Source organism: Rhinatrema bivittatum, chromosome 2, assembly GCF_901001135.1.
Source record: "Rhinatrema bivittatum chromosome 2, aRhiBiv1.1, whole genome shotgun sequence".
Taxonomy (NCBI): Eukaryota; Metazoa; Chordata; class Amphibia; order Gymnophiona; family Rhinatrematidae; genus Rhinatrema; species Rhinatrema bivittatum.
The window spans coordinates 698,637,440-698,663,920 of NC_042616.1; the positions used below are offsets into that span (position 1 = coordinate 698,637,440).

General features: G+C 45.3%; 1 protein-coding gene across 1 annotated transcript in view; it reads right to left on the bottom strand.

Annotated features, from left to right (window-relative positions):
- The window catches only part of TMEM64 (transmembrane protein 64), a 66,668-nt gene extending 46,921 nt beyond the window's left edge, over positions 1 to 19,747 (bottom strand). The window contains exon 1 of the mRNA XM_029591632.1: positions 18,383 to 19,747. Coding sequence (XP_029447492.1) covers positions 18,383 to 19,024 — 642 coding nt within the window. The 5' untranslated portion in view covers positions 19,025 to 19,747. The remainder of the gene's footprint in view (positions 1 to 18,382) is intronic.
- Positions 19,748 to 26,481: the final 6,734 nt, after the last annotated feature.

Sequence of the window (26,481 nt, forward strand, 5' to 3'; positions counted from 1 at the left end):
CCAGAAGCCTTCGCAGATCTGCATACCAGTGTCTTCTGGACCAATCTGGTGCCATCGGAAGCATCAACCCCATGTGACTCGAACTTCAGAATCATTCTGCCTAACATGGGCCATGGGGCAAAGGCATACAGTACATTGCCCTCCGGCTACTCCTGCACGAGGGCATCGATGCCCAAGGACTTTTGATCTCTCCTGCGACTGAAGAAGAGAGGAACCTTCTCATTGTGAGAAGTCACCAGCAGGTCCAGAAACAGAAGGCCCCAGCAATCCACTAAAAGCTGGAACGCCTCGTTTGTCAACTCCCATTCTCCTGGATCTAGACTGTCTGCTGAGAAAGTCAGCTCTTACATTGTCTTTTCCCGCAATGTGCGAGGCTGAGATCTCCTGAAGATGTACTTCTTCCCATTCCATAAGTTGAACTATTTCCTGTGACATTTGTTGGCTCTTGATTCCTCCCTGCTGATTGATATAAGCCACTGTTGTCGCATTGTCTGACATTATCGTGACTGCTCGACCCTGCAATTGGTCGCTGAATCGCAAGCATGCCAACCAGACAGCACAAGCTTCTAGCAGACTGATGCTCCAGAGAGACTCTTCTTTTGCCAACGCCCTGGCACTGTCAGCTCCTGACAGTGAGCTCCCCAACCCTGGAGTCTCGCATCTGTCGTGAGTATTAGCCAATCCGGCGATCTTAGGGAAACCCCCTTTCTTAGCTTATCCACTTGTAATCACTACTGCAGATGTATGCAGATCTCTATTGGTAGGTAGAGCCGAACTGAATAGTCCTGAGACTGTGGGTTCCAATCAGTCAGCAGAATGCAATTTGAGAACCTGTACGTAAGACCACACTGTTGGATGTATCATGTTCGTCAATAGACGTACCTGCACCATCAGCTTCTACCACGATATTCTAGTGACTACGAAGGCTGAAGATTGCTCTTGGCCAGGTTCACCACCCTACAACAAGGAAATCATGTTGCGTGAGACCCAAAGGCTCTCTTCCAGGCTCTTGGCCTGAATCATCCAATTGTCTAAGTACAGGTGTACCAGAGTCCCATGTTTTCTCAACTATGCTGCCACTACAAGCATAACCTTGAAAAATGTTCTAGGCGTGGTCGCCAAACCAAAATGTAGCGCTCGAAACTGATATTGAAGCCCACAAATTGCAAACCGCAGAAATAGTCACTGCTCTAGCTGGATAGGAATATGAAGGTACGACTATACTGCCATTATCACTGAGCACAAGGTTTCCATGCAAAAATAAGTCACCTGCAAATGGTGGCTAACTCCTTTGAAATCTAGGATGGGGCGAAAAGAGCTCTCCTTCTTAGGTACAACAAAATAAATGGAATATCTGCCTGTATTTTCTTGCGAAGTGGGCACTGGAACCACAGGAGTCTTGAGAACGTACTCTCCACTGCCTGTCTCTTCTAGAGAGTTGCAGGGAGACACCATGAAAATGTCCCAAGAAACACTACGAAACTCCAGTGCATAGCCATCCCTTTTCACTTCCAGAACCCATTCGTCTGACAATCTTGACCCACCTCCGATTAAAAAAAAAAAAAAAAAAAGAGGCGACCTATCTCCTGATCCTGGGGGTGGATTGGCACATCTTCATTGGGAGGCTCAAGGGTGCTCCACCAGCCATGCCAAGCTCCGTCTGGGATGAAGGAACTAAGACTTATCCAAAGATTGAGTCCTCTGAAAGGCCACTCCTCTGTAGGGTTGAAAACATCTGAACCCCCTATTATGACTTAACGAGCTGAAGGAGTGTGGAGCCCGTTTCTTATCCTCTGGTAATCGAGGAACTTGGGACTCACCCCACTTACTGGCCATTTTCTCCAGCTTGCTCCCCAAAAAGAGCGAGCCTTTAAAGGGCAATTTCATAAGGTTAGACTTCTAGGTTGTATCAGCCGACCAATAGCTGATGCCTAGCAGTTATTACCAAAGCCACCCCTCTGGCCAAGGTTTGGACTAAATTGCAGACCGCATCTGCCAAAAAGGTAGCTGCTGGCTCCATCACTGCCTGAGAGAAGTAGTAAACAAGAATGAGCCACCAGGTAACAATCCATTGCCATTGATAGCCTCAATTCTCCTTGCTCCCTCACAGATGAATCCAGAGGGGTACAGTCCTTACAAGATTCCTCTCCCTTTAAAATTAGCTTCCAGGGCATCCCATTCAAGATCACTTTTTGAATGGCTTCCATAATAGGGAAGAAACAAGAGGCTTTACATAAAGAAATCAAAATGGGATCTTTCTTTGGCTCAGACATGGATTCGGCCCCCAGAACTCCCAGCATCTTCAATGTCTGGGAAATCAGTGCCGGTAATTTATCTCTATGAAAGAAACGCAACATAGTTCTTTATGGCTCCAATCCTGGAGGATTTTCCCCATCCTCCAGGGAAGCAGGATCAGCTTAATCATCCATTCCATCTGAGTTCCTATCAGTGAAACCTGCAGCAGATCTCTGCTTACTCTGATGCTTATCTGCCGCACCAGGTGTGTGGGAATCCGCAGCCTGTGATCCTAATCTGTCAAGATTGGCCAGGGCCAAAGACTGTGCCTGAAGAAAAGACAATCCTTGAAAAAAATTCTACTCTAACAGAAAGGCAGAGGGATTCATGCCAAGATCAGGGTGCATCAGATCTACACTCACTGAACTACCTTCCCCTGCTGGCGAACAAGTGAGGGGAGTCCCAAAATCAGGCAACACCTCTGGCAGCTCTTTTTCCATTCCCGCACCAGGCTGGGAAAAACCAAACATAACAGGCAACCCATAGGGCAAGGTGCTTAGGGGCTTCTTTGCTATGGGCACCAGTCTGACAATGTGCCCTAATAGGCGTCTAATAATAGTGCACCCAGCTGTGTTCATGCTGCAAAAAGCTAGGTGCCCAAAATTTAGACACTCAATACTGTGCCTTGATAAGTGCATAAACTGAGCTTCCACCAAGACGATCAGACAGTGTGCACAAATAAGTGTGTGCACGGGGGTGCACGCACAATTGAGTGCCCCGGTAGGTGCCCCTATGCGGCCAATCGGATGGCAAAGCACAAATCGATGGAACTGAAGGCGGCAATCTTTTGTTCAGAAAAATGCACGAAAATGCCACCACGGCTACCATGCAGCAAACAAGACAAGCCTGAGAGTGGGGCCCACAAAAGGGCTGCTCAACTCGCCAAGCTACCCACATCCCCTAAGCTCCCCCAGATCGGCAAGCTAAGTGTGGAGACTGGGGGAGGAGAGGAATCCCTCCTTAATTCTCCTTCTCCCTTTTTTTTTTCTTCATGATTACCCTTTACCTGAGCACACAGTCTCTCTGGCTGTGGGGGGGGGGGGGGAGAAAGAGAGGGCAAGCACCTTCATCACCACGCTTGGCCCCCCAATCCCACTTGCCTTTCAGCTGCTTCCCCCCCCCCCCCCCTTTTTCAGCTAAGTCCATGCTGGCTGAAAAACCAGCTACCGGACCAAGGCACTCATCTGAGGGAATGATCCAAAGAAATCACCTCAGGAATTTTTAACTGGAGGGAGGGACCATAAAAGTATCACCACAGGAGAGCGGGGCGAATAGTTTTCTTCCTTTTCTCCTTTAAAATTTTTAAGCAATCCCCAAGTAGGAAGATGCATGTCCACCATCTGCTGGAGACTGAGAATACTGGCAGGCTGATGACATTGCAGTAGTATATAATATACCGTGATGTCAGCTTTGCTCCATCTGTCGGTAGATGTGCATAATCTACTGGTTCAGGATCCACCTTGTTCATATGCTAAGTTCTTCTTTTTCATAATCTTAGTGTTCATATTAAGTTACTTAACGTCCAATAAAAAGTTCTCTAATTTTTTTGTTGAGCTTTAGTTCCCATGTAACTGACTGGACTCGCATATGATTGATATCACATTATACAACAGGGCTAAATATGTATATTCATGACATTTAATATTTTATATTCTGCTTTTCAGCACTCAAAGCAGATTACATGCAGGTACTGTAGGTATTTCCTTATCCTCAGAGGGCTTGCCTTAGTTTAAAGGTACTTGAGAGATGGCACAAATTATACTGGTTAAACTGTCCTGTCTACAGTACCAAAGATCCTTCTCTAAACTGTAAAATGAGCTCTATACTTTAACATTAAATACGCATAACCACCAACTCCAGCAGGCTGGAGCGCAAATTTGTGTCAGGTACAGCACAGGACCATAAACAGAACAGTACAGTTAACTATTAAGTTCAGAAGTGCAAAGCATATCTCATTAATACCAGACAATGGTTACAAGGAGGTAAAGGGACAGAGAAACAAGAAATAAGTGTCCATGTCCCTGCATCTCCCCAATCAATTTGGGACTCAGTTACAGAATAGATTCACAACTCGTCAGTCAATGTATATCCCGGGAATACAAGAGTAACATTCTCACGGTTGTACCAGATCCTTGGTAGACTGAACTAGTTTTCATTGGATTATTCTTAGATAGTCAAAAGATGTTATAGAACATGAACTTTTGGAAATACGTAGTCCCCTTTCCTTCAGACATTAAGAAAAAGTTTATAGAACCCAAGCTCTGAAAAGCTTGGGTTCTATACCATTGATCACAATAAAACCAGAGAATTTATGCATTAATAACTATGCTTGACTAGCTTCCCAGTGGAAAAATTTCCTCAATGAAGAAGATAAGTACCCACCCACAAGGATTGAAATCTGCCCAAAGAAACAAAAATATGGATAAATGTCTTGCCTGATACGTCTGTCAGTTTCACTTTCTTCTCCCTACTCATAGCCTAAACAAATAGGGAGGCTAAAACTTAACTACAGAATATAAAGAAATGAGCATACAGTAATGAATGAGCCAGGGCACAGAGATCCTACAACTTTCAGCTAATTAGAAGCTGGCAATGAGAAAGATATGCTTTAAAGAGATATTTCTCCGTTGTCCAGATAGTCATGTAAAAAAAAAAACAAAAAAACGAACTAGTGCTCCAGAATTAATTTGAAATATAGAAATTATGAGTCTATTTACCAGGACTTATCCACCTTACTAGCAAACCGTTCAAGGCACATCACAATCTTAAAAATTCAATTATGTGCTTGCCCTTTTTCTATATTATATTTCTTCCATAATTTGGCACAGGTGCAATGAGCTGTACTGTTATCTTTTAGGACTTTAGAGCGCTGTTTCCAGCACAGCACACAGTAACACTCGACTGAGAATCAGGAAGACACTTTGACATAATCTGCATGTCAGTTTAACCTCTACACCCCTCTTATTGACTGAGGCAGCCATAAAGCTATGTCTCTTTTCATGAAGATTGTAATACGTACTTTCCTCAACATGGGTTGTTTGCACTGGTTCCATTGGAACTTAACCCCCATGAAACAGTACTGACAACATTCAGATAGATGCTGAAAGCCTTGTTTGTGCAGACCTACAATTTATAAGCAACATGATCTTCAGAAATCAAGTTAAGATTGTTTTATGTTTTTGTTTTATTGGTTTGTATATTACTTGAACTGTGAAGATATATATATATTTTTTTTTATGAATCACCGCATTTGAAGTCAGATGTAAGGGATCACATGTATTGCTGCCATGTGACCCAGTAAAACAAAAAAGGACTTATATTGTTGTATGAGTTTGTCATTGAAGTTGCCAGCAAAGTGTGTGTAGCACCCGAGGTATGTCGCCGCAGAGGAACGCTTTGCAAAAGAGTGTATGGATCCTTGTGTCTATGAACTAAAGAGTCTGAGAAGGGACGAGATTGGACTTTTTGTAATTTAGGAAAAACCCCAGGTTCGAGGCATCAAACTGTCCCAACTACATGCTACTGCAAACTTTCCAAGTTCAGGGAGACAATAAGCCAGTCGTGCAGATATGGAAAAATTGGGATTCCCTTCTTCTGTAACTGAGCCACAGCTACCACTAGACATTTTGTGAAAACTCTCAAGGCATATGAGAGAACCTTGATTTGTAATGACAAGGGCCCACTTGGAAGCACCAATACGACTTGTGGATAGGTATGTGAATATAAGCATCTTTTAGATCCAGGGAACACATCCAATCGTTGGGCTGTATGGACAGAAGAATTAACTTTAGGGAGATCATTTTGAATTTTTACTTGAGGGACTTCTTGAGAGAATGAATGTCCAAGATTGGTTGAAAATCACTCAGTCTTTTTCAGGATGAAGAAGTATTGGTAGTAGTAGCCCCTGTTGAGATGAGACTGTGGCAGTGCGCAAATCGCCCGCTGTTGAATTAAAGCGTGCACGTCCTGCTGCAACAAAGGAATCTGAGAGGTATCCCATGCTGGTGCTACTAGATGCAGTGTTAATGGAAGTTGTTTTAAATCTATTTTATATCCCTGAGAGATTACATTCAAAACCCACTGATTTGATGTGACAGTTGACCAGGCTTGGAAAAAATGTCAATCTGCCCCCGACATGCGATGGTAGCTGTGGCCTGACAAGGCTCAAAAAATTGCTGTGGCTTTTGGGATAGTGCCTGTTGCTGTTTTTATCCTCTGACCCCTCCTCTGCTGATTTCTCTGCTGAGATTACTGGCCCTGTGATCTTAGCAATTGGTAGGATGTAGCTCTGCACAGTTGGTATTCTCTATAGGGCCTGCTCTGGTAGAATGCCTTTTGTACTGCAAGTGATATTTCCTAGTGGTACCCTGCTGCTTCCCGGGCAAAGTGAGTAATATAACAGCTACATTCTGCTCCTTTATATGAGAAACAGTTTCCTCTCAGTTTGTCACCTAAGAGACTGTCACCCTTGCATGGCAAGTTCACTAGCTTTTCATGTACATCTTCTGTAACTGAACAGGCCGCAACCATGCCATCCTGCGTGGTGGCACCCAGCAGCAATGGATGCTGAGGAAGAAATGCCAATGTGTTGAAAGCTTTGCAGACTATCTTTAGCAGGAATCTGAGCCCCTCTTCTAAAATAGACCAGAAGTTGATGTGTTATCTGCTCACGTGTCCTATCTTACAAAAGACTTCAGGCTTTGATTGCACTTGTAAGAATATTGAAATATAAAAATGTGTTGATCTTCGAGTTAAGCGTGGAACTCTGAAAAACTGTGTCCCCAAAGTCGCCCTAGATTCTATTATCCTTGCCCAGGTTAAAGTGATAGAATTGGTTTCTTAGACGTCATCACCAATCCACCACTACTGAGGTGTGCAGAAGCTGAACTATTCCTTAGTGGAAAGATTTCATCATCAAGAACTTCAAATCCAACTTCCGGGAGACTGCCAATCCCAAATATGGGGGACTCCCATGTTCTAGCAATCACCAAGTCCAGTAGTGAATGAGGTAGCAAGGTTGTTGGCTCTGCCGGCACGTTCAAAATCTTTTTGAGCATGCAGACCAGTTGGATAGTATTATACACCCACTGCTATATTCTTGACCCTTTACACATGAAACTTTTTATCTCTAAGGATTCTAAAATATATTTTGCTGCCTGCAGAATTTTTTTTTAATCCTGTTTGACTCTCAAGTTGATACATTATCTCGATGTGACAGAATATATCACTATTTCGTTGGTAATCTTCCTTCTACCATACAACTGTCTATAACGTCTATCTCCTCATACCACCATATATTCTGTCCTGTCTTACTATTCAGACTTCTGGCATTCATGTACTTCAAACCCTCGAAAGTATAAAATACTCAGTTCAGCCTGGACATTGAGAATGGGATTCTGGGACCACAGAATTTCATCTAGATTAAACAGATGATCTGCAAAAAGTGGAGTTTAAATAAGAATGTCCACCTCAGGTGCCCAAATCTGTGTTGTCAACTCTTACATCCCAGGGAATTACCAGTTATAGAACTGCATAAGTTTGCTTGCAATCATGCTAATTTGCATAATTCCCTGGAGGGCAAATAGGGAGATGGCAAAGCCTGTGTGAGCTGTATTGGATGGCAGTAGCAGCAGCAAGCAAGGAGAAAGCAGGGACAGCTCAGATGCAACAGCAGAGTTGGGATGGGTAGAGGCTTGGGGCACCAGAGTGTGGTGGCAATCAAGTTTGGGAGAGGCAAGAGAAAGTGGCAAAATCACTTTGGAAATGAGTGGAGGGAAGAGGGGTGAGAGAAAGTGGTGGCACCAGGCTTGAGATAAAGAGGGAGGTCATGATGTAAAAATGCTATTTTTCTAAGAATATTCAAATATGTTCCATTTAATAGACAGCATAAAAATGTATGCAATTAATTTTTCTGCACATGATTCACATAAATCAGTATATTCTGATTGGGCCGCTAGATGACAGAGAGGTAAAAGGTATTCAGAGTGAACAACTAAAATAGCAGAAAAATTAAAATGAATTCTTTGCCTCTATCTTTACTAAGGAGGATGCCTGGGTCAGACCCACAACTAGAATTTTTTTTTTTTTTTTTTAAGGTGATGACTGACTAAACAAAATCACTGATGCTGGAAGTTGTAAAATCAGATATATAAACTAAAGAATAACAAAAATCACTGAAACTAAATGGTATCCACATCAGAGTTTTGAAGAAAATCAAAACATAAAACTGCAGAACTGTTTCTGGTGATTTGCAACATGTCATTAAAATAGCCAAGGTGCCAGGCTGGGCCACTTGAGGACTTTTTTCTTGACGAGCCACTCCACTGGTGCTTTTGCTTTGTGCTTATGATGATTCTGCCAAAAGGCTAATCTTCTCACCAATCCCATTCTGTGGCACACTGCATTCCTCCATGATCTGCCTGAACGTTGCACCATCCATCTTTCCCTTGATTTTCAAAATCCTCTGGGCCTCACTGCTCCTAAGCACAATGCTGCCGCCACCACCATGCTTTAGTGCAGGGGTAGCGTTAGTGTGTTATGCAGAGTTTCTTTGATGCCACATATATTGCTTACATTGAGACCAAGAAGTTCCACTTTAGTCTCGTCAGACCACAAAAACCTTCTCCCACATGCGTGCAGCATCCCCCAAGTGCTGTTTTACAATTGCTAAAGTGGCACAACACTAGGGATGGTGCGAGGACTTAAGCACTCTAGACAAACCTTACAAACTCCTGCCCCAGCTTTCCCCAAATATGTAAAGATTATGCATTTATAATTCAGGTTATATGAAAATGGGCATTCAAATTGCAGTCTTCCAAGATAAAAATGTCACTTACAATGTGACTACTGTAATGCACTTTTACCAGGACTCCAGAATACAACATTAAGGCCACTTCAAATACTTCAAAACAAGGCAGCTAGAATACTAACCGGAAAAAGAAGGAGGGACCATATAACAAACTAGCTGAATTGCATTGGCTACCTATTGAACACAGAATAAAATACAATACATGATGAAAAAGCGGACTGGCTAAACACAGCTCTATGAGTACAAGTCCCACACAGGAACCTTCGTTCAGCAAACAAAGCACTCTTAACCATTCCTTCAGTAAAGACAGCAAAACTAACCAAAGTGAGAGAAAGGGCCTTATCCTTAGCAGGCCCCACACTTTGGAACACAATGCCTCTAGAGATCAGATTACAAAGAGATCTCAAAACCTTTAAGAAAAGTTTAAAGACATCGCTTTTTAAAGAAGCATTTGATAAAGAGACCAGAGAATAGAAAATACAGGAATAGGCATTTTAATGCACACTCTCAGAATGTGCATTAAAATAGTCTAACAACTATTTCACAACAAATGTAATTGTAAAACACAGAGAATATGAATTTTACCTGTGAATAGTACCTTACAGGTACACCTGGTCATGACCTACTTCACTAAACAATCGATTGTATTATTATATATTGTTAGATATACTATAGTACACATTCACCTACTTTAATTTATGTGCCTACATGTAAACCGTTGTGATGGTATAGAAAAGATTTTAAATAAATCTTATTTACATGAACAGCCACAATGCCAACCAGAACATCCTGGGAAAAAAAAAAGAAAAGAAAAGAAAACCCTTGGAACTCATATGGTATTAGGCCTAATGTAAAGCATGCTGGGTATGGGCTTGATCCTCAGAAAGCCATTAGTAAACTGAATTATGTTTACAATATAATAAGCTTGCCACACTAAAACAGCACTAACTTCCAGCACTCAAACAGTAGCCACCCTACCTATGGAAAGGCAACACTGCAAATATTTCAAAGCTCTACCACCACTGTGCCACATGGGCCTGATTGGGCTGAAAGGTGGTGATGCAATTGCCATGGAATGATGATCTGTTACTTAAAGACTACATCTGAGTGGGGTCGGTGGAAGTATTAGGCAGCCACCCCCAAACTTGTAGGCAACTACGGTACCTACGGTATTTAGTGCTTCCACCAGCCCAGACCATCAAATGGATTTTCTTCAGCAGTGCCTTCCTTCCTAGCAACCCCCACAACACTTACAGGCCAGGTTTGTGGCGTAATCTTGAAATTGTTGGACAACTGACTTTCTCCAGTCTCAGAGTCCTCCGTATTTCTTTCAAAATAACCTTACACCTCACAGTGACCTTCTGCAGTAGTTTCCTTAATCCATGGCTAGTGACTTTGGAGGAACAGTCAGATTAAAGCAGTGTGTGTTAGTGGTGCCAAACTATTTCCACTCTACAATAATGGACTGGACGGTGCTCAGGGATATTCAAAACACTGAAATTTTCTGATAGCTTTTCCCCAATCTATACTTTTGAACAACATTCTAAAGCTTTTTCTTGGCAGTTCCTTGGTCAGCATGCTTTGACCTTTGCTTCAGATTCACTTCAAAAAACAGAAACAGCTTAATTTTTCATCTAAGAGTAACCGAATCAGCTCAACTAGTGACTGGACATAGATTTGCTCTACGGAACTTATTGGCCTTGCTAAGGCCATTTTTTGAACCGCAGCTAATCTGAGGAAGGATATAAAAACTTATGCAATGTGTGTTAATCAGTGAAAAACTATTTTAATGCATTTTGCTTTGTATTCTTTAAACCAGTGGTTTTCAACCAGTGTGTCGCCACACTTCCCGGTCCCCTGCTGACCCTACCAGAACAAGATAGGTCCTCCATCCGGACTTAAAACGCTGAAAGCCTGGGCGGAACGTGGCAGGACAGCTGAGTCAGCAGCACGCTCTCTTCTTCCCGACCCCCCACCCCCCTCCCCGTGGCCCGGAAGAGTAAGTGGTGAGCAGTGGGTGCGTGCGCGGGTAGAAGAGACCATGCTAGTGCAGGCAGCGTCGGCCCGAAGAAGAGAAGAGAGTGCGGCCTGAGGAATGAGCAGCGCGGCTCGGAGAAAAACGAACAACCCCCGTGGCAGATGGGTCTCTGCGAGGGCTGAAAGTGAAGGAGGTTGCTGCTGCTTTTAGGGTTGAAGGGGAAGAGGCTACTGTTACTAGTTAGGGGGAGGGGGGAAGAGAGTGAATGAGCAAGCATGTGTGTTTGAGGTGCTGTGTGTATATGTGAGACAGCATATGTGTGAATGATTGAGGCCTGTATATGTGAAAGAGTAGGTGTGAGAGAGAGCATGGATGGAAGTGTATGACTGTGAACCTGTTTGTGTGAAAGAGTATGCATGTGTGATTGAGATCCTTTGTGTGTGAGAGAGATCATGTGTATGTATGATTTAGAGCCTGTGTGTATAAGTAAAAGATAGACCATATGTGTGTGTGTGTGACAGAGCTGGTTTAGGTGAGGGAGCATGGGGTATGTGATTGAGAGCCTGTGTGTTAATGAGAGAGAGCGCAAGTGAGAGAAAAAGACAGCATGTATGTGTGCGATTGAAAGCCTGTATGTGTAAGTGTGAAAAGAGATAGCATGTGTGTAAATGTGTAATTAAGAGCCTATAAGTGAGAGAGAAAAAGCATGTGTATATGTGAGAGAAAGAGAAGAAAGTTGCAAGCAAACCATCCCTCCTCCTGCTAATTCAAAACAATCTCAGGTTACCTGGATATCAAACATTCCCAGGTATGCAGAGCAAAGCATTTTTTGTATCCTTATTTTTCATTATTGGACCTTTGTGACTATTTTGAAATATTTTATTGGATATTCCATTCATCAGCTGTTTTGAAATAATCTGCTCTTTTTGTTAGTATGGTTTTGCTGCTATTGATTTTATATTTCTTGATTTGTTTTATAAGGACTGGTGATGTTTCTCTTTTTCCTTTGTTACACTGCATACAGAGACTCTAGCTTGTTGAGGTTTCCAGTTCAGTTTTGTCTGCATGCTTCTAGTTATGCGTTTTGGTCTCTTTATTCTTTGTTAGGTGAGGGTCAGCACATGTGATTCAGGTGAGAACATAAGAACATAAGAAAATGCCATACTGGGTCAGACCAAGGGTCCATCAAGCCCAGCATCCTGTTTCCAACAGTGGCCAATCCAGGCCACAAGAACCTGGCAAGTACCCAAAAACTAAGTCTATTCCATTTAACCATTGCTAATGGCAGTGGCTATTCTCTAAGTGAACTTAATAGCAGGTAATGGACTTCTCCTCCAAGAACTTATCCAATCCTTTTTTAAACACAGCTATACTAACTGCACGAACCACATTCTCTGGCAACAAATTCCAGTTTAATTGTGCGTTGAGTAAAAAAGAACTTTCTCCGATTAGTTTTAAATGTGCCCCATGCTAACTTCATGGAGGCACATGAGGTTTTCTGCTGGCCTGTAGTTTCTGTGTAGGGCTCTATAGCAGCCTGACTTGCTCCATTTTCCTAATAGGTGGTCTATTGATGTCTTAAGGCCTGGTGTACTATTTTCAGTGTTGCCTTTTCTTAAGTAAGGTGTTTACTGTTTGAGTACTGGAAATTGGTGCTGTTTTGGTGTGGGATGTTTACTATTTATGCAATTTCTGTTCAGACAGTATATGTATCTTTCCCTTGTGTCATTCTTAACAATAAAAATACTGGGCCTTTATTTATTTATTTTATTTCTGCCGTGAATTGTAATGAGCAGTGTGTCACATGTGAGCGTGGTCTGTCAGGTGTGACATAATGGAGAAAAAGGTTGAGAAACACTGCTTTAGACAGCAGAATGGTAAAAACATTCAAGAGTGTAAATATTTTTATAAGGCATTATACATGCATTGCTTTCCTGTCTCATCCTCTGGGAATGTGTTTTTATTCTGGATAGAAGTATGTGAACTCAGAGTTCGCATGTCCTTTTAGCGTGTATATTTGAGGATTGGGGGAAGGAGAAGGGAACAATTTTTAAATCGGCACAATCTACTCAGCTAAATCCCTTTGAAAAACTTGTCTTCATAAATGTCCTATTGCAAACAGAGGCCGATGCAATAAAGTGTGCCCAGCAGAACACATTTTCACCCTCGCTTGTGCGCACATTTGTTTCTGCAAACTGTACTGCCAATACAGCAAGATGTTTTGCTTACAAATAAATGTATGCACAATTGTGCATTTAACGCCCTTGCAGGAAATTCCATGCTATTGAAGGAAGATTTTGTTTTGTATGGTTTCATGTATGAAAAATATGCTTTTTCTGCACATAAAATACTGACTAGAGGTCCCTGCACCAAACTTTTTTTCTGCCCAACAGATTACAACTGACGCTGGAAATTTTACTCCACCTCAGACCAGGAGAAACATTCCCTATGCCAAGAAAATATAACTTATTCCAGCACAGTTCTCACCATTGCAGGCGATAACTACTACTGTGAACAGAGTATCAAGAATATGGGTAATTCAGAGCTTTATGCTTGTCAGAGGAGAAGCAATGTTCTCTGGGACTCTGGAGAGTGATTAGGAATCCCGGCACCTGCACGTTTGGGCTAAGAGCTGCAGGACAAAGCCTGGGGAGATCATTAGTCCTGGGGGAATTCTGCGTTACAGCACAGTGCAGAATTCCCTCTATGTAAAACTGCCAAATTCTGCACAGAAAATGGCAAGGATGAAGACCTCGGCGAAAGTGAGTGAGGGATGCGGGTGCGTGTGAGAGAGAGCGTGTGTGAGGATGCCAGAGAGTGAGCCTATGTGAGGAGATTGTGAAGGAGTGTGGGTGTCAGCGACTGGGAGCTGATGTGTATGTGAAGGCATGTGAGTTATAGGTAGCCTATATCAGGGTGTATGTGTGAAAGGGAGCCTGTGTAGGTGTATATGCAAGAGAGGGATCCCATATGAGGGGATATGTGCGTGAGAGAGAGAAAGCCTGTATGAGGGTGTGTGTATGTGCGCAAGAGAGAGAACCAACAACGGGAGCCTGTATCAGGGGCAGTACTGAGAGAGAGGTCAACCTCTGGGAGTGGAGATAGAACGGAAGGGGTTGAGCCTAGAGGTGGGGGGAGAAAGTGTGGAAGGGACACTCTTACTGTGAACATCGAGGGAAATTTTGCTCAAAATATTTAAAAAATTCTCTTTAAGTAGTCTTTTTTTCTGTATTAATTACTTAAAGACTGTCATGTATACTGTGTTATTTTGACCAATATGCAGAATTTAAAATGTTTTGGGCACAGAATTTTAATTTTTTTTTTACACAGAATTCCCCCAGGAGTAGATCGTTAGCTCTTCCTGAGCTCCACTATCACATGGGCAGGTGTAGGACTGGTAGCGGCAATAACAGAGCTGTCCTTTTAAGAGATCCTGCCGTGGCCACCCCCAGACTAAATATATTCATCCAAACTAGCTATCTAAAACATTTTTTGAGGGGGGAGGGACATGAGAAGCAGATTTGAGGGGGGGGGGGCAGTCAAACCAGTAGGACCAGGCTGTCAACATTGCCAATGGGTGCACTCACTGTTCAGAGGTTTAAGAGAGAGAAAACCTGTAAATCTTGACAGTTATAGGCAAAGTAGCAGAAGGCAAGCAGCAAGGACAAGCCTGAGAAGATCTTGCTCCCAGGTGTTTATCTGTGTGCCAGAAAGGGGGGGGGGGGGGGGGGGGGGGGGGGGCAAATCTCAGCACTCGCCAGAGCAGCTGAGCTGCCAGAAGAGAGGATCCAGCACTGGTTTTTAACCTCCCACTGAGCAAACTAGCATGTCAATGCAAAATGCACTATGGCATTTTATGAGCACAAAAAAATGTGTAAATAAGTCTTATGCACACACATAAATCATGTCCAACAGCAGCGGTTCTCAACCAGTGTGTCGGGACACACTGCTGTGTCAGCAAGGGCCAGAAGGTGCATCACCAAAAATTTAACAAAGCAAGCCTATGCTTTCTATAACAGCCACATGTGCTTGTTGCTTCAGGAGAGTGCAGAGTAGGAACCTGGTACTTAAAATTCCTCATCACCGCTCCCTGATGCTGCTTTTCCCTCAACCCTGGCAATCACTGCCACCACCAATCCAAGCCAGAAATGTTGCAAGCCTGCTGTATCCTGCCCCGGCATCCTCCGCACCTCCCCCCGCTTCTTGGAGTTACATTACAGAGAAAAAATGAATGTCTTATTCTGTACTAGATTTATTTTATTTATTTTTAATTTTTATATACAGACATTCTTACATCCGATGTAAAATCATAGATCATTCTGCATGTTTGACAAAGGTGAAGGATTCTGTTAACTAGAATGCAGATTCTGTTTAGAAATCTAGATCAGTCTGGCTTTTTCTTTTCCAATAGTAAGTGTACTGTGTTTTATCAGGCCGATACAGTAAAACCCGTGGGAGAGTGGGCGCTCCGAGGCGAGCGCCCACTCTCCTGTGCGTGCGATTTAGTAAGCAAATGAGGACCCACGGTAAAAAGAGGTACTAGGGACACTAGTGCGTCCCTAGCATCTCTTTTTTGACAGGAGCGGCGGCTGTCAGCGAGTTTGACAGCCGACGCTCAATTTTGCCCACAGTTCTCAAACCTGCTGACAGCCACGGGTTCGGAAAACGGACGCCAGTATAACTGAGCGTCCGTCTTCCGACCCGTGGGCAGATTTTAAATTTTTTAATTTTTTTAAATTGAGGCCTCGACTTAATATCGCTAGATAAGTCGGAGGGTGTACAGAAAAGCAGTTTATTCTGCTTATCTGTACATTTCCCCGGCGCCGGCAGGCGTTAATTTTTGAAAGTAAAAATGTGCAGCTTCACTGCACATTTTACTTTCTGGATCACGCGGGAATAACTAATAGGGCCATCCACATGCATTTGCATGTTGCGGGCGCTATTAGTTTTGGGGGGTTGGCTGCGCGTTTTCGACCCGCTATTACCCCTTACTGTATAAGGGGTAAAGCTAGCGCGTCAAAAACGTGCTGCCAAACCTGGGCTAACTGTACTGTATCGGCCCGTTTATTTGCATTCTTGCTTTCTCATAGGTAAGGTTGTTGCTGTTTAAGTCCAGGGTGCTAGTACTCATGATATGGCTGGTATGCTATATAATTTCTAAATAGCTTTTTAGCAGGTTTTCATGTTATTTCACAAAGTGGCTGGCAGGGAAGGGATTTTGAAGTACTATTACTGAGGGGACATCAGAATTTGAAAATATTTTTTGCATGGTGTGTTGAAAGGGGATATTTCCTACCTCTGCTCTGTATAAACTCCATAAGAGGTCAGAACTTTCTGAAGTTGACAGTAAAATGCATGAGAGTTTGTCTGTATCAAAAAACTGTGTGTTGCATATGCATATCAGTCCCGGATTTCTCATTGATGCAGTAAACAGATTACATTTTTTAGTGAAAAAAATATTTTATAAGCAGTTATTGAAATTAAAGAATGTGTTATCTTTCTCCTGCATCATTTTCAACAATAAGATATCTAGGATTTTTTTTTTTTTGTATAGCTGTTAAATGTAGTGTGCAATGTATCATGCAAGTGAGCATCATGTCAGGTGTGTCATGATAGAAAAAAGGTTGAGAACCACTGTCCTACAGTATCTGAATGTAATCTACTTTGAAGTAGCTAAAAAAGGAATTTAAGAACTAAATAAATAACCCAGAGACTCCCAAATTAAGTGTGTGATCAGCCTGTGCTGAGTGCACATTTAAAACTTGAACTTGTGAGCACATTTTAACTCCCAATATATTAGCATACTATTTGCTGTTTCAGGAGATAAATTCTTTTAGCACCAGCATTTAGAAACTGTGTGAAGTGTCAGGACAGGGTCTTACTGCAGGGCTTATTACATCAGCCCCCAAGTCATTATTGCCTTCCAGTGCAACCTTATGTTAAACCCCCAATGATATAATGATCAGCAAGATTTACTACAGATCTACAAGTTTTGATTAATTAGCTTTTCAGTAAATAGTTCAAAGGCGCTATACATCAAACCACCCTAACAGAACTGAGTCAACTAAGAAAAAGGAACCAATGCAACTTCTACCCTCTCTAGAAAAAATCCTTATACTTGTGATGAAGGTATGAAATTTTTTTTTCAATAGGTAGTTTAATCCTCCTGCTTTAGCCATGGTCATTTTGTGATGCTGGGGTGGTAACCACCTTCCAAGCCTCCCCCCAGTCAAAAGGTTGAAAGGTGAAACCAGCCCATGACTCAGATCTTACATTTAGTTGTAAACAAGAGATCAAGAAGCAGGTCATCTGTTTACAATTTCCCCGCTTTAGGTCAAGATAAAGCATGAGAGGAACATATCACAAAGGTATGAATGTTATGAGCTCACGTGTGCATTAATTGAAACTTTCATAATAGTTGAAGTACTGCTTTTAGACATACAGAAGTAAAACAAACCTTCACATGTTGCATACAGTATTTAAATATTAAATCCTTTAGTCTTTGTATAGAATTTAACTAAAACAGGTAAAATATAGCTTAAGCCATGAAAGAATGTGTAAGATTGTTTTACATGTCAATAATAGGCTACAAAAAATTCACAATGACCATGGGATCTCCAACCTTTCCCAATACGCTGATCATAGGAAACAACTCAATATGTATCAAGATCCAGAATTCTGATGCAATAGGAAGAGCAAAAAAAAAAAAATGAGTTGTTAAATAAGAGATACAGACTGCACGTCAAAGAAATGTATGCACATAGGTAAATGGATTTACAATATACGAAAAGGCAAAAGTAAAATGCACGACCTGTATGGGAATGGATGAAAAAACCTGTGAACGATTCATAAAACGTGTAACAGTACAAAATGCTTACGAACCATACTCGTTTCCAAAGTCTGAAGGCTATCTGCGTGGTGGCAAAGTTTTGTCAAAGCAAAGCCATAAAAACTCAAATGCGTTTGTTCCAATATACTGCTGGGTAAAACAAGATCTACAAGCAATTTCCGATTGCACAAGGAAAAGACCTTAGCTCTGTCAGCTTGCGATATCAATACCTGTTAACCTGATAAATGTATCTTCTCTACCCAAGGTCTTGATTGGCACGCTATATTGCATAAATTCTGTTTGAGTTGCACACTCACTCAAGAACAGAAGCCTCTTCCCAGGGGTTATCCTGCTACTACTGCTTATTTCTAACCCTCTACTAGAGATACACAGCACTGTACAAACACACGCAAGTTGCAGTGCCTACTCGGTAGAGCTTACACCTAATCAAGATAAACTTAGAACAACTCACCGAAAACACAGCGTTTTGAAGACCAAAAGGGATGGGGGTGAGCCGGGCCAGCGCCACCACTTTCAGCCCGCTCGCCCCCTCTACCACCCTGATAATGGCGCCCAGCTTCTGGCTGCTCTCGATTTGGGCCAGCACCCAGCGGGTGAGCAGCCGCCGGCAGGCGAGGTGGGCGAGAAAGGTGCCGATCAGCACGCCCACCACCACCAGCCCGATGCCCAGCACGAAGCCGTACAGGTAGCCGGCGGCCACGTTGAGCACGATGTAGCCCCAGCCGCAGGGGAAGGAGACCAGGATGAAGCCCACGATGAAGAGCAGGAGGCCCGCCAGGCTGTCCAGGCTCTCCACCCAGAGCAGCAGGTCCTTCAGGTACTGGCGCACCAGGGCCAGCGAGGCGAAGCAGAGCGCGGTGAGGAGGCAGAGCAGCACGAAGCTCCGGCACCAGCAGCAGCGCCGCGGCCCCTCCGGCAGCTCCAGTTCCAGCTCGTAGCCGCCGCCGCCGCCGAGCTCGAGCCCCCCTCCTCCTCCTGCAGCAGCAGCGTCGCAACTCTCGGTTCTCTGCGACCGGCGGCTCAGCGCCGACCACCCTTGCCAGGCCCAGGGGGGCAGGACCTTGCTGAGGAGCTGCCACAGCGCGGCCACCATCGCCCCCGGGGGGAAGAAGCCGCCGCCGCAGAGTCTTAGCGGGCCACGCCACCCGCTGCCGGCGGCCAGCGCAGCAGCATCGGCCCCCGACACACACCGGCCAGCTCAGCGCTGCGGGGCGGGAATCGGGCACGGCTCCGAGTAGCGGCCGCTCATCGTCGCGTCTCGGCCGGTCGTACTGAAGAGGGGAGAGCGGTCCAAAAGGGATGGTGGTGCCCGCTCTGGGCGCGTTCTGTCCGTGGCACGTCCGGTGGTGGTGGGGGGGGGGGGTGTTAGTTGCCACCTCCTCCTCCTCCGGACCCGGTGTTGCGAGGGGGACCGCGGCTCCTCTTCGGAGTGGCTTTTTCAACAGCTGGCTCGGCGAGGGAAGCAGAGGACCGGTAGTAAGAAGGCGGCTTAAGCGGACGGAGGACCGCCAGCAAGAGGTGATTTGGCTTCCGAGCCGAGACCCGCAGACCAAACAACTAATTCCGTAGGAAGCGTTACCGAAGAAGAAAACCCGCTGCTGCGAGCCAGGAAAAGACTCCCGGCTAGCGGTGACTGCCGCGCAGGCGCTCACACACACTCACAGCCACCCGGTGACCTGCACCGCGCATGCGCCTTCCGGCGCCGCTCGTGCTCGGGGGGGCGGGGAAGGAAGAATGGGAGGGCACCGTGTTCCCCGAAACGGCGAGGTGCTCGGCTGCCGCCCTTCAGCCGAAACTGGGACGACAAGCGAAAACGGAAAGAGCTGTTAGTAGTTCGAGTTGAAACCCTCATCCTTAGTCTTTAAGAAACTTGTGCACTAATCCAGCGGTCCCAACGGCATGAGGTCTATTTGCATACCCTGTCTCCGGTGCATGCAAATGTACCTCATGTACATACATTGAGGAAATCCTGAAAATCAGTTTTGTCTGTGGCTGTGCCTTCCAAGACCAGATGTGGGGACTTTGTTGTAAGCTATGTTAACAGCAATGTAACCGGGTTTCAGAATTTTTTAAGTGAGGTCTGGCAGATATAGAAGTGGACCTGGGCATTTTATTTTCTTTTACCCTTCACAAAGAGGCCGATGCAATATCAGCGCGCATTAAACAGGTGTTCATGATTGAGCACTCGCCCTCTTAATGTGTGCCGATCCACTTCTCCCGGGCTCCCGATTTAACATTTAAATAAGCTGCCACGGTAAAAAGGAGGCACTGAGGAGAATTATGCATTATGGAACTCTCTCCCAGAGTCAATATGATTGATAACATAGAAAGAGTTTCAAATGAGAACTGTAAACATGGCTGTTTAGAAAAGTCTACAATCTAACATAAAAGCTAGCAAACTGACAATAGCACTATCAGACCTCCAGTGTGTTGCCAAACACTGGCAGGTGTGTCGCATCTCCCCGTGTCCCACTGCCCCATTGTACTTTCCTTCTCCCTTTTTCCAGCCACCGCGGGCCAATTGGAAGCCTCCTTTCTTCCTTCCCCCACTGCTCAATGGGAAGCCTTCTACCTGCCAGTGGGAGTAGGAAGAAGGGAGGAAGCCTTTGATTGGCCAGTGAGGCAGGCATCACCTAGCCCGGGGGTCAGATGGGAAGAATTGCAGTTTCGAACTCTGACGAAGCAAGGCTGCCACGGGAGCCTATTCCCATGGCGGCGAAGAGGAAACCCAACCCAGACCGAGACCACCAAGGGAGCCCATCCAAGTGACGGCGAAGAGGAAACCCGACTGAGGTCACCACAGGAGCCCATACCCGTGGTGGCGAAAAAAGAAGGCCCATCGGAGTAAAGCCGTGGCGGAACTAGAGCCCAGGGGCGGATTGGCCTATCGGGGGATCAGGCATCCCTCGGTGGGCCATCACTCCAGTCACGTGGTCTGCCGTGCACGGCCGTGTCAGAGCCGCGCTCGGCAGACCACGTGACGTGTCCTGGGCCGGCCTGGGTGGCAAATACCCGGGCCGGTCCGACATCGTGAGTCCGCCGCTGCTGGAGGCCATCCCTGCAGTGAAGGAAGAAGTTTTTGGTGAGAGCTGGTGTGTCTGTGTGTGAATGAGTGCCTGGGTGAGAGCTGGTGTGTCTGTGTGAATGAGTGCCTGGGTGAGGGCTGGTGTCTGGGGGTGTGAATGGGTGCTTGGATGAGAGCTTGTATGTGTGTGGGTGTGAATGGAAGCCTGGGTGAGAGCTGGTGTGAATGGGTGCTTGGGTGAAAGCTTGTGTCTGAGAGTGTGAATGGGTGCTTGGGTGAGAGCTTGTGTCTGTGGGTGTGAATGAGTGCCTGGGTGAAAGCTGGTGTGAATGGGTGTGATGGAAGCCATCCAGGCTTGTGTGTGGGTGTGAATGGAAGCCTGGGTGAGAGCTTGTGTCTGAGGGTGTGAATGGGTACCTGGATGAGAGCTTGTGTGTGTGTGTGGGTGTCAATGGAAGCCTGGGTGAGAGCTGATGTAAAATTATTTATTTATTTTATTTATCAAGTTTTATATACCGTTGTTCGGTTTCGCCATCACAACAGTTTACAAAGTTACGATGTTTAGCAATGTACCTATGGTTGTTATGGTTGTTAACAAAGTAGATATCATTTTATGAACTAGGTTTGAAGATTAATCAAAACATATTACAGAAATGAGTACTAATCATAAGATTCTTGATTCCATCTGTTTTCCTGGTGTTAAAGGAAGAGAACAGAGTTTTGAGTCAGTGGGTGAGTTGGTAGGCTTTGGTAAACAACCAAGTTTTCAGTTCTTTTTTGAAAGTTTTTAAGTTGTCTTGTATTCTGAGATCTATTGGGAGGGTGTTCCAGAGTTTGGGGCTTCCAAGTGAAATTGCTCTTTTTTGCGTTAAGGTGAGTTGTTTGGATCGTGAGGGAGGGATCTTTAATAGTCCTTTGTTTGTAAATGGGTGCTTGGGTGAGTGCTTGTGTGTGTGGGTGTGAATAGATGCATGGGTGAGAGCTGGTGTGAATGAGTACTTGGGTGAGAGCTTGTGGGTGTGAATGGAAACCTAGGTGAGAGCTTGTGTCTGAGGGTGTGAATGGGCGCCTGGGTGAGAGCTTGTGTTTGTGGGTGTGAATGGGTGCCTAAGTGAGCTCTTGTGTCTGTGGGTGTGAATGGATACATGGGTGACAGCTTGTGTGTGTGGGTGCCTGGGTGAGAGCTTGTGTGGGTGGGTGTGAATGGGTGCCAGGGTGAGAGCTGCTGTGAATGGGTGCTTTGGTGAGAGCTTATGGGTGTGAATGGAAGCCAGGATGAGAGCTGGTGTGAATGGGTGCGAGAGCATTTGTGTGTGATTGAGATCATGAGTGTGATTGAGAGAGAGACTGGTCAGGGAGGTGATGTGGAGTGAGAGAGACTGAGACTGGTCGTGGGGTCTAACTGTATGTGTGTGTGTGGTGTAATTGACTAGTTGTGGGCGCTAAGGAAGAGGACTGTGAGGACAGAGCTTCAGCAGCCCTTGCTGCTTCTGGTGAGTGCTATTGGCCTGGAAGGGAAAGAAGTAAGAGAGTTGCTGGAGAAGATAAGTAAGGTGGCTTTTTAAATTTATTTTTCTTGATTGCCATTTTAATTATTGGGTATTATGCGATGTCTGCTGTTTTGAAATATTTTATTGATATTTGGACATGTTTTAATAATTTTTACGAGTTTTTAATTGTTGGATATTATTCTGTTCAGCAGCTGTTTTGTAACATTTTTAGTATAGCTTTACAATTATTTCTGTGTGGGGCTCTATAGCAGCTTGGCTTATTCTGTTTTTCCAATAGGAAATGTATTAGTGTTTAGGGCCTGGTTTAATAGTTGTATTTCTTAGATAGGGTTGTTACTGTTTGAGTGTGTTCCATAATACAGGTGTAACTTTGTGCGGGTTAGTTTGTGTGCATTATTGCAAATCCTGAGAGTCTGTTAGGTACTATATTTCTCTTTCTATTTCTTCAGGTTCGCACTGCATGCAGAGTGGCTTTTTTGGTTTTCTATTCCAGTTTCTGTCTCCATATTTATAATTTGTGGGTTTTCTATACTTGGTAAAGGATGTGTGACTGAGATGAGGTATTTTACTAGCATGTAGGCATTTGTATCAATCTTATTTGTTGTGTTTTCTCAATAGGATATGCATTAGTGGTAAATTACTGTCTTTGCAAAAGGAAGGCTATTGTGCCTGGTAGTAAAAGAAGTTTGTTTTGCTTTTACTGGGATGTCATCAGAACCAGAATATCTTTTTTGTATGGGGAGTTGTACCAGGTAATGCCCTAGGCCTAGATCTGCTCTGCACTCATTGCTGGGGGTTGAGGGGATTCCTGTGGATGCAGAGTGCATGTTTACATTTAGCCCCGTGATAGTCACATGTTCAGTGTGTCACACATGTGAGAACCATCTGTCAGGTGTGTCCCGGCCAAAAAAAGGTTGAGAACCACTGCTCTAAACAATATTAGTAAACTGAGTAAAAATAATTAACCGATATTAAGTATAAAAGTCTACAGCATGAGATTGGCACATAGGACAATGAAATGAAATAACACCTTTCCTAGCATGTAGCCAGATGGACTCAGGACCAATGGGTATTGTGCTCTTCTGCTAGCAGATGGGAAACGGGGTCAGATTTCAAATGTGACGTCACTCTAGATATACCCCAGCAGTAACCTCAGCTCTTCAGTATCTCTCCGTCTCTTAGCAGATGTGGACACTATTCCACACACTAGAATAGTGTTAAGAATTACAGAAGAAGAAACAAAATTTACCTTAAGAAAGATCGAACCCCGCTCTCCTGGGTGACCAGATAAGAAAAAATCTTTAAATTCAGGTCTCCGGTCTCCGAGGCTCGGATTGCCATTCCGAAACCATCCCCGGCAAGGTTAGAAGGGAAAATCGATCGGGTTGAGCAGCCTTGGTTGGGCTAGGCCCCGATCCGGTGCAAGGGTCTACACATGTGGAGACCCTCGGGAGGTGCCATCTTCCCTTCTCGACCGGCGGTACGCGCGGGACAGGCTGGACAGCCGATGCACCTAACTTGCGTGCATCGAGTACAGACACGCACATAACTGCGTGCATAGCTACGTGCTCAGCGGTGCGCACAACTAAGACGTGCACAATTGAGCGCACCCCGCGCACACAACTCAGCGGCCGGGCGCATATCTTCCCGCACAGCCGCGTTTACAACTGCACACGTGCAAACACAAAGAGACAATGGCACCGGCACACAAGAAAGCCAGAAGGCCACATAAGAGCCGCACAGCCTGAATTGGAGTCCTGCCTGTGTCAACATTGCGAAGAAGCCCAGGGGGAACCAAAGGCTGGCCTCTTACTGTTGGGAGATGGTTCCGGAACTACTGACAATAGCTCCCCGGACCTATGCATCTCCGAGATGGCTTCCCCACAGGAGGGCACCTCAGGGGCCCCTACTCCGACTGCCCCTGGGGTTAACATGGACCCAGTGACCTTCTCCTGGTTGGAATATTTCCAAGGGCTGAAAGCCTTCAGTCAGACACAATCAGCTCCAGCTGTGCCGCAGGCTCAACCCCTGCCAGAAGCACAAGATCCTCCCAGCCCGGCTCAGATGCCTCGAGACATGCCTCGCATAACCAAGAACTTCCCTAACAGGGACTCCCTGGAAGAAGGAGAAATACCTCCAGGAATGGAACCATACCGAACCATGCTTCGTTTCTTCCACAAGGACGAATTACCAGCCCTTGTTTCCCAGACTCTGAAGACGCTGGGTATTCCTGGCATGGACCCTATGGCGGAACCAAAGAAGAACCCCATCTTGGTGTCCTTTCGTAAGGCCTCATGCTACTTTCCAATGATGGAAGCCATCCAGGAACTGATTGACCTGGAATGGGATGCCCCAGAGGCCAGTTTTAAAGGGGTCGGGCCTTGAAGCCCTATACCCTCTAGAATCAGTGACCAAGGAACGCCTGCGTTTCCTGAAAGTGGATGCTATGGTTTGTGCCGTCTAAAAGTGAACAACGATTCCCATTGAGGGAGGGGCTGCATTGAAGGACACTCAGGACAGACGATTGGAATCCATCCTTAAGCAGGCCTTCGATGCAACAGCAGAGTCACTGCAGATTGCTTCCTGCTGCGCACTGGTGGCACGTTCCTCCTCCTCTCTCTCGAGGCAAATAACTCCAGAACGTATACCGGTGAGACGATGGAGCCTGCAGCAGCTTTCCTCACGGACGCAAGCTCAGACCTGGTGCACACCTCAGCCACGGGCGTCGCCTTGGTAGTGGCAGCCAGACGACAACTATGGCTACGGAATTGGTCTGCAGATGCGACATCTAAAGCAAATCTCACAAGAATGCCTTTTAAAGGATCTCTCTTGTTCAGAAGCGAACTGGCGAAGTTAGCCAGCAAATGGGACGAATCCCTAGTGCCTTGGCTACCGGAAGATAAGAGTAAAAGATCTCAGCGTCCCTCCCCCAAAAGAACCAGGGGCAGAGGATCGCAGCACTTTAGACCCTACAGGATCTCGCAGTTCCAGGCACCTCGTCCCTCCGGAAGATCCCAGCCCTTTCAGAACAGACAGACCAAGAGGGGAGCAGGCCCGGGAGCAGGCTCCAGCCGTGCTCCACAATGAGAATGGGTCGGCCCATCCACAGGATGAGGATATAGAGGATCGACTTGCCCTCTTCTACCAAAGATGGGTTAAGAGAACGTTGGACAAATGGGTTCTAAACATCATTCGAGAAGGTTACTCTCTGGAGTTTCGCAGCATCCTTCAAGACAAATTTATGATGTCACCCTGCCACTCCCATTCCAAGAGACTGGCAGTAGAAACCTCTCTAACAAGACTACTCAGTCTAAAGGCAATAACACCGGTTCCCACGCCCCCAACAAAATATGGGGCGCTATTCCATCTATTTTATCGTCCCCAAGAAAGAAGGATCTTTCTGGCCCATATTGGATCTCAAGAACGTCAACCATCATCTGTGGGTTCTACACTTCCGCATGTAAACTCTTCGCTCTGTAAGAATGGCAGTACAACCGGGAGAGTTTCTAACCTCCCTGAACCTTTCCGAAGCCTACCTTCACATCCCAGTCCATCAGAATTACCAGCGCTTCCTGTGCTTTGCGATACTGGGTCACCATTACTAGTTCCGAGCATTACCTTTCAGCCTAGCAACTGCCCCCAGAACCTTCACCAAAATCATGGTGGTCGTGGCGACAACACTGAGGAAGGAAGGATCTTGGTACACCTTTACTTGGACGATTGGCTAATCAGGGCAAAGTCTTTGGAAGAGAACCGGCAGGTGACCAGCAGAGTCAAGAGCCTACTGCAGAAACTCGGTTGGGTCGTGAGCAGTCTTCAGCGCGCTCAGTCGCTAGAATACCTGGGGGCCCGTTTCAACACCAAACAGAACAAAGTCTTCCTCCCTCCCCCGAAGAGAAGGAAACTGATGGAACAATTACGACGACTGATGGCCAATGCACGCCCCAAGGTATGGGACTATCTTCAAGTCCTCGGCCTCATGGCACCAACCCTGGAAGTCATCCCTTGGGCAAG